Here is an 8,536-nt window from a genome sequence, read left to right as displayed (position 1 = left end):
AAAAGGAGAGAGAACCCAAAGATGAAGGCCAAAGGGCTAGCCTTGCTCTGGGTGTTGATGATTGTCCACCCTGACTCAGAGGAAATAGGCAATAGCTAAGAAACTCTTTTCTGAGTCCTGGCCTGCTTTTCTCCGTGAGTATGGCAGTTTCACCACATTCCATAAAGACATGCCTTAAGAAACTCTAACATGTTTAGGGGCATCCAGGTGGCTCAATGCGTGAACTGGCTGGCTCTTGATTTCAGCTCAGGTGGTGTTCTTAGGGTCTTGAGATCGAGCCTGGCCTCTGGCTCAGCACTCAGCATGGAGTCTGCCAGTTCCTCTCCCTCTGCTCCTCCCCCTGCTTTCTCTCTCTCCCAAATAAATAAATAAATATATAAAATCTTAAAAAGAAAGAAATAACATGTTTATAAGGTGAGACATTCTGGAAGTTACTCTTTAAGATGAAGAAATAATGGGAAAAATGAGGGAGAGCAAAGAAACAGTGACATGCCGTGTCAGTCACCTGCAGACACTAGATGGGAAAGATATTCCAGAAAGAATTTCTAGTTCTTAGAGCGTATCATGCTTAGTGAAATAAGTCAATCGGAGAAAGACAACTATCATATGATCTCCCTGATATGAGGACATGGAGAAGCAACATGGGGGGGGTAGGGGGATAGGAGAAGAATAAATGAAACAAGATGGGATTGGGAGGGAGACAAACCATAAATGACTCTTAATCTCACAAAACAAACTGGGGGTTGCTGGGGGGAGGTGGGATTGGGAGAGCGGGAGCGGGCTATGGACATTGGGGAGGGGAGGCGAACCATAAGAGACTATGGACTCTGAAAAACAACCTGAGGGTTTTGAAGGGTCAGGGGTGGGAGGTTGGGGGAACAGGTGGTGGGTAATGGGGAGGGCACGTTTTGCATGGAGCACTGGGTGTTGTGCAAAAAGAATGAATACTGTTACGCTGAAAAAATAAATAAAATGGAAAAAAAAAAGAATTTCTAGTTCTAATTGGCATTATAGACAATAGTACGGAAGGTCCTCAAAAAATTAAAAATAGAACTATCAAATGATCCAGGAATCCCACTGGATTCCAGTTCCAAAGAAACTGAAATTAGATTTCAAAGAGATATCTGCACTCCTACATTCATTGCAACATTTTCACAAGAGCCAAGATATGGCAACAACCTTAGCATCTGTCATCAAGTGAAAGGATAAAGAAAATACGGTAGGCACACAAATGGAATATGACTCAACTCTAATTAGGGAAGAGATACTGCCCTTTGTGACTACAAATGACATTGTGACAACATGGATTTAGCTTGAGGGCACAATGCTAAGCAAAATAAGCCAATCACAGGATTAATACTACCCGTTACCACTTATAGGAGGAATTTAAGAGCCAAAATCCTAGAAGCAGAGAATATGGTGGTTACCAGGGATGAAGGGAGGGGAGAATGGAGAGGGGATGGTTTTAGGCTACCACGTTTCAGGTATGCTAGGTAATAGTTCTGGAGATCTACAATACAGTATAGTGTCCCTAGCTCGCAATGCTGCATTATCTACTGAAAATTTGCTAAGAGAGTAGATCTTATGGTTGTGTCCTTACCACATACACACAAAATAATGAGGGCAAGAGTGTGGGAGGGAGCTTTGAGAGGTGATGGATGTGTATGACACTGATGATGGTGGCCGGAATCCTGGTTACTTGTCCCTGAAGTATTTAAACTGTTGGAAAAAGAAGAAAAAGAGACAGAGAAAGAGAAGGAAAGAAAGAAGGAAGAGAAAAGAAAAAAGAAAGAGAGAAAAGAGAAAAAATGAGAGAAAGAAGGAAGAAGGGGTAGGGAAGGGAAGGAAGATGGAAGAAAGGAAGGAAATAAGGGAGGGAGGGGAGAGGGAGAAAGGAAGGGAGGGAGAAAGGAAGGGAAGAAGGAAGGAGTGTCTGGCAGACTTGGTTGGTGGAAACTTATCTCCTCAGGCTGGAGTCATGAATTCGACCAACATGTTGGGTGTAGAGATTATTCAAATAAACTTAGAAAAAAAGAAAGAAAGAAAAGGAACTTGTATTTCCTCCCCCCCCCCCTTTTTTTAAAGATTTTGTTTATTTATTTGACAGAGAGAGAGATCACAAGTAGGCAGAGAGGCAGGCAGAGAGAGAAGAGGAAGCAGGCTCCCTGCAGAGCAGAGAGTCCGATGCGGGGCTCGATCCCAGAACCCTGAGATCATGACCTGAGCCGAAGGCAGCGGCTTAATCCACTGAGCCACCCAGGCGCCCCTTTCCCCCTTTTTTAAGATTTTATTTATTTTACAGACAGAGATCACAAGTAGGCAGAGAAGCATGCAGAGAGAGGAAGAGAAGCAGGCTTCCCACTAGCAGAGTGTCTGATGCAGGGCTCAATCCAAGGACCCTGGGATCATGACCTGATCTACCCAGGCGCCCGCACATGCCTCTCTTGTAGAAAAAGTGGTTAGGGTTCCAACTGGCTTGGAAAGGCCTGTTTAATTCAGAGTTTTACACACTTGCTGTTACAACGTTTTCATGCTTTCAAGCTTTGTTTGCAATGTTCTGAAATACAAAGTGGTGTGTATATATATATATATATTAGTTTGTTTGGAGGGGAGGGACAGAGGGAGAGAATCTCAAGTCGACTCCCCACTGAACAAAGGGCCCAGTAGTCCAGGGCTTGATCCTGTGACTGTGCGATCATGACCTGAGCAGAAATCAAGAGTTGGAAGCTTCACTGACTGAGCGACCCAGACGCTCCTAGCAGGTGTTGAATAAAGGCATCTTGGCTCTTGTACAGATAATTGTACTTTGTGCCACTTTTGTGCATTGGATTTCTCGTCAAACTTTTTTCCTCTTTTCCCTTAGATTCTGAAATATGTGGAGTGCTTCACTGGACCTGATATTGTGGCCCTGCATACAATGCTGATAAACAAACCTCCAGATTCTGGTAAAGGGCTCTTATTTGTTTTGGAGAAGCCTCACCCCCCCAAAAAAAAGAGAGGAAAAGAGAGAGTTTAAGGTGTTCTAACTCTAGCTGTGTGTGTAACTGCTCAATTTGGATAACTAAATATATATGACCTTTTATTTATCTTAAAATAGCATACATCATAACAATAGTGAGGTAGAATAGCGATTTCAGATGTTAACTGTAGGGATATTGTTGGATTTACGGATGACTGACTGGCTTGCTGCTCACAAGATTGGTTTAATAAGCATGACTGTTCATATACTATAGACTCCTATTATTATAATTATCATCCCTAAGCTTTGTTATCTATTCTCATCAATGATGGTGTGAAATCTGTTTTGCTGATTGAAGATATTATTATTATTATCAAAATTAAAGCTTTCTTATAAATCACATACATCACTTGACTTAAAATGTCTTGTGCTTGGTAAAATGTAGCTCCTAAGATCGCACTCCCAGAGAAACTGATTTGGAAGCTAAAACCCAGGAATCTGCACTAAAAACAATTTTTTTAGGTAGGCAACATGCGTTGCCCAACACGGGACTTGAACTCATAACCCTGAGATCAAGACCTGAGCTGAAATCAAGAGATGCTTAATTGACTGAGCTACCCAGGCACCCCCAATATTCTGCATTTTTAAAGCCAACAGCTCTTGGTCCACGCTGAGAAATTCTACTCTAGTAGCAGTAATAAATTGGTCCTTCAGAATTCTTTATTGTTTTCCACTTTTTTTGGAGAAAAAGAGGCCAGGAGAGCTTTCTGTGACTAGCGTATAGTGTAGCACCATGAAATCTCTCCTACCCTGGATGTCTTGCTTAGAGACGTCAGGGTTGGGCATAGGGGAACAGTACCAAGTTCAGAGTGCAAAAGAGGGAACCACATAAATGTGGTTCTGTGATCTCTGATTCTACAAAGTGACTGTCCACCAAGTGCTCTTAGTTCTGGGAAGAACTTCTTGGAAGCCTTTTATTAATTTCTTCACTTGATAGTGTTTGTATCAGCCACTTAGAGGGCTAAGAGGGCACCTCAAATTTGGTTACTCTCTTCAGTTGACGAAACTTTTCTTTGAGTACTAGGCTCTGTGCACAAACCAGAGTTACAAAGGAATAAAGCCCAATAGAGATCGTAACATGTTATGAGTTGCTAGAGAATGGTGTGAATCCCTGGCTGTCAGAAATCCAGAAAAAAGTGTAGGATCTAGAGTCACCCTGTTGATTTGATATTCCAATTTGGTGCTTATCTCTCCAGGCTGATTGTCTGTAGTGTGGTTTCATGTCTTTGAGTTTTGGAGGGATAGTCACTGATCTGGTTTTCAGGCAGAGGAGATGAATTCTGAGGTTCAAGTGTGGTTTAACAGCAGGTTCTGTTTCAGGCAAGAAGACATCCCGCCACCCATTGCATCAGGATCTGTACTATGTCCCCATCAGGCCCAGCAATAACATAGTTGGTGTTTGGACAGCCATGGAGCACATCGACCGGAACAATGGCTGCCTGTGTGTGCTCCCAGGCAGTCACAAAGGCGACCTGAAGCCACATGCTTATCCCAAGTGGGAGGTATAAATCCCTTCCTTCCTTTCCTTTCTTTTTCCTTGCTTCCTTCTTTCCTTCTTTCCCTCCCTTCGTTCTTCCCTTTCTTTGCTCCTTTGTTTTTTAGGATTTTATTCATTTATTTATTTGAGTCAATCACAGAAAGAGACAGGGATCAAGGGAGACAACTCGTGTTATTTGGTCATGATACTTGTGAGAGGTGGCGTGGGCCAAGAGAGGCAGACGGGGAAGAACACAGACATGTAGCCTCTGGTGAGCACTAGCTCAACATGCAGCTTGATTTTGTGACCCTGAAATCATATCCTGATCCCAAAATCCAGAATCTGATACCCGACTCTCTGAGACACATAGGTGCCCCTAGAAGATAAATCGCAACCAGAATATTTATTGTTTTGATTTTCAATCAAATTAAGTACAGAACTTTAACAATGAGATGGCGTTTCCTTTCTTAGCAAAACCGTGTTTTAGGTTTTCGAACCAGGATCAGGGAAAATTCAAAGATGTCAGGTAGAATAATTATTTTTCTTTCAACAAGTTTTGGAAAGCTGACCACTGTGGGGATCTCTGGTAGGCGCTGTATAGGATCTAAAAATCATCAAGCTTCATTGCAGAGGTCAGACATAAACACCCACAACACCAGATGGCTGTATCAGCTGCCAAGTAATCCTTACCCACTGATTGCTAGATCTTAGGATAGAGACGACGGAGGAATCATCTCCTCCCTGCTAGAGAGACCAGCAAAGACTCTGGGAAAGGATGAGTAGCATTCCATTGCCTGCCTGTTGCATGGTTTACTGATTGAACTATTGAACGCTTTTGAACCCATGAATGGTGAGATCAAATCGGCTCTTCAAGAATGATCACCTTGAGATCAAGAGCAGGAGATACTGGAGGTGAGGAGTCCAGAGGCAGAGAAACCAGAGAGGAGACGATGAGTGTTGTAGGCTCAGACAATAAAGTCTCAGGGTGCCTGCATGGCTCAGTGGGTTAATGCCTCTGCCTTTGGCTCAGGTCACGGTCCTGGGATCCTGGGACTGAGCCCTGCATCGGACTCTCTGCTTAGCGGGGAGCCTGCTTCTTCCTCACTCTCTGCCTGAATCTCTGCCTACTTGTGATCTCTGTCTGTCAAATAAATAAATAAAATCTTTAAAAAAAAGCTAATAAGATCTGAAAACCCCAGAAGAGCATGTGTTGTTCAGGTGGGAAGAATGCATGTGGGTTTTTTGTAGGAAGTAAAGAATATGGCTTTCAGGACTTCTGTCTCAATTAGTTAGAAGTCTTACACTGAGGATTAGTGCCAATTGAAAATCTTTTGAGTCTGGATTCTGATACAAAATCTGAAATTGTGAGATTCATAAACTGTTGAGGTTTATGGAAAAAGTGAGTTGAGGTTTAGGGAAAGTTTGTTGCAGGCAATGGAAGTGGGCTGTGGCTGACTTAAGCCAAGGAGTGTGTCTTGGATGGTCAGAGGCACACGCTGAGTCTATGGAAAGGCTGGCTGACTCTGGTAAGAAGGAAAGTGGGAGTGTGTCAGTGGGAAGTCAGGATGGGGCACTTGGTAGGGGCAGTTGAACCTTGACCATGACCAATGCCTTTGATCGATCCTCTGTTCAGATACACAGTGATGACAGTGGGAGGTCAGATTGACTTAGCATAGGTTACATATCCACCTAGCCAGGAGAGAAATACACTGGATGAAAGTCCCAACACAGTCCAGCAGGAAAGAATCCTTCCCTCAGAAGAATGTGGGACAGTCTTATGAAGGGGACTGGGATACTGTGATGCCCCCGTAACCATTACTTAAAGCAATAACTGACATTGGAAGTAGTTCTAAGAAAGTACAGTGTTGTAATTTACTATTCTTTCTTTACTCTCTTTACTACTCTTTCTTTATTCTTTCTTTACTCATGAGTGCTTTCTGAGCTGAGGAAACTTGAACATTTTCTCTCTTCTGGCTTGAGAAAATAGTTTGCTTCCCAGAGGTACTCCTGAATAATAGAAGAATGATTTAGGCAAAGTTCCGGGGGAGAAGAAGATCATGTTGGGAAAGTGTGATTACAGATTCATGCTGGAAAGGGGATCTCCCATGTTAACTGCAAAATGCAAAGTTGGTCTAGATCTTCATTTATAATTTGGTAATGAAGTATAAGTAGAAATTTCATATTTTTCATTTGGTCCCCCAAATCCATGATTTTTACAACCAGGTGTCTGAGAAGTTTTTGTATATTCGCAGTTGATTTTAAGAATCTTTTTGTGTCTTTCTCTTGGCAGAATTTAGGAAACCTCTGATTTTCCTAATGAGTCATTGATAAAATTCTTAATCATTGGGCTCCTCAAATATAGTCTTGGTTCTCTTATGTGTTCTAGGGAGGAGTTAACATAATGTTCTACGGGATTCAGGACTATGATGAAAACTGCCCCCGAGTGCATCTTGTGATGGAGAAGGGAGACACTGTTTCCTTTCATCCTTTGCTCATCCATGGATTTGGTTGGAACAGAACTCAATGATACCGGAAGGTATGCATTCATATCACTGTAGTTTCCAACGATGAATACATTAGAAACAAAAATGTCAAGATATGTGAAACTTTATGAGATTTGTGACATTGAATGAAACTGGCATTTAGTCTGGTTTATTTAGCAGGAAATCTATTTGCTACCTCATGCATTTTTGCTCATGTCAGTTAGAAGCCAGGTGAGCTCAGGATCGTAATCCTGCTGATAATGAATTATGAACATTCATAGAATTGCTTCAGAGGAAGAACATACTTGGGAGCCCATAGCCTGTGTTTTTGGAGGCTGAAACAATGACTGGCATATACAAATCATAAAATTTGGAATGTATATGGCTCATAGTAACCACTAAGAGGAAGGTTTATAATAGCTTTGTTATTTGGAAAACCATTATCAACTCTATGCAAATGTTCTGAATTGACTGCCCAGACCTCATATTTCACAGGCAGCCATATATTTCATGCCTGAGAACCACAATTTGTTTTTAGCTTCTGAATGTTTTAAACACCTAATGATTTAAAACTGACAAAATTTGTCATAGTCCCAGGTTTCTCACGTCTCAAAAATTCAACAGATCTGACAGTACTGTGGACTTACATTTCCGCATATAACATGGCTCTCCATACTCAATATTGGGGGGTTTTGGGGGGCTGAGTGAAACCTTCTAGTTTTTCACACCAACTACCACTGTCTCCCTGAGGTCAAGGGTTAGTTTCCAGGTTTCATCTTCTATTCCTTCATATTTCTATCAGGTTGACAGGGCCATGATGAAGTTGAGGCAAGAAGACACTCTTCTGGATCAAAATGTAATGGGGGTGGGAGAAAGGTGCAAGAAAACAAAACAAAACAAATCCAACCCCTCAGCATTCAAGTTCAATGAAATTTTAGGACATTATTTAGAAAATCAAAATTAATTGAAAAAATATCCATGATGTAAGGTGGTATCTCTGAATCCTCCAGAATCTTACACCATTTAGAATGGCAAAAATCGACAAGGCAAGAAACAACAAATTTTGGAGAAGTTGCAGAGAAAGGGGAACACTCATACTCTGTTGGTGGGAATGCACATGGGTGCAACCACTTTGGAAAACAGTGTGGAGTTTCCTCAAAAAATTAACGATAGAGCTACCCTATGACTCAGCAATTGCACTACTGGGTATTTACCCCAATGATACAGATGTAGTGAAAAGAAGGGCCACATGCACCCCAATGTTCATAGCAGCAATGTCCACAATTGCCAAAATGTGGAAAGGGCCAAGATGGCCTCCAACAGACGAATGGATAAAGAAGATGGGGTCCATATACACAATGGAATATCACTCAGCCTTGAGAAAGAATGAATACCCACCATTTGCATCAACATAGACGGGACTGGAGAAGATTATGTTGAGTGAAATAAGTCAAACAGAGAAAGTCAATTATCATACCGTTTCACTTATTTATGGAACATAAGGAATAGCATGGAGACATTAGGAGAAGGGAAAAATGAAGGGAGAGAAATCAGAGA

The 8,536-nt window shown here is 41.9% G+C and overlaps 1 protein-coding gene across 1 annotated transcript; it reads left to right on the top strand.

Annotated features, from left to right (window-relative positions):
* The first annotated feature begins 2,861 nt into the window (after positions 1–2,861).
* Positions 2,862–7,023, top strand: LOC123946498 (phytanoyl-CoA dioxygenase, peroxisomal-like). Its single transcript, XM_046011862.1, has 3 exons — positions 2,862–2,945; positions 4,340–4,521; positions 6,883–7,023. Exons 1-3 carry the CDS (start codon positions 2,918–2,920, stop codon positions 7,021–7,023), a joined length of 351 nt encoding a protein of 116 aa, XP_045867818.1. The 5' UTR covers positions 2,862–2,917.
* The last annotated feature ends 1,513 nt before the right edge of the window (positions 7,024–8,536 follow it).

This window comes from Meles meles, chromosome 7 (assembly GCF_922984935.1).
Source record: "Meles meles chromosome 7, mMelMel3.1 paternal haplotype, whole genome shotgun sequence".
Lineage (NCBI taxonomy): Eukaryota > Metazoa > Chordata > Mammalia > Carnivora > Mustelidae > Meles > Meles meles.
Note: the sequence above shows the minus strand (reverse complement) of the source record. Positions and strands in the feature narration are given on the sequence as shown.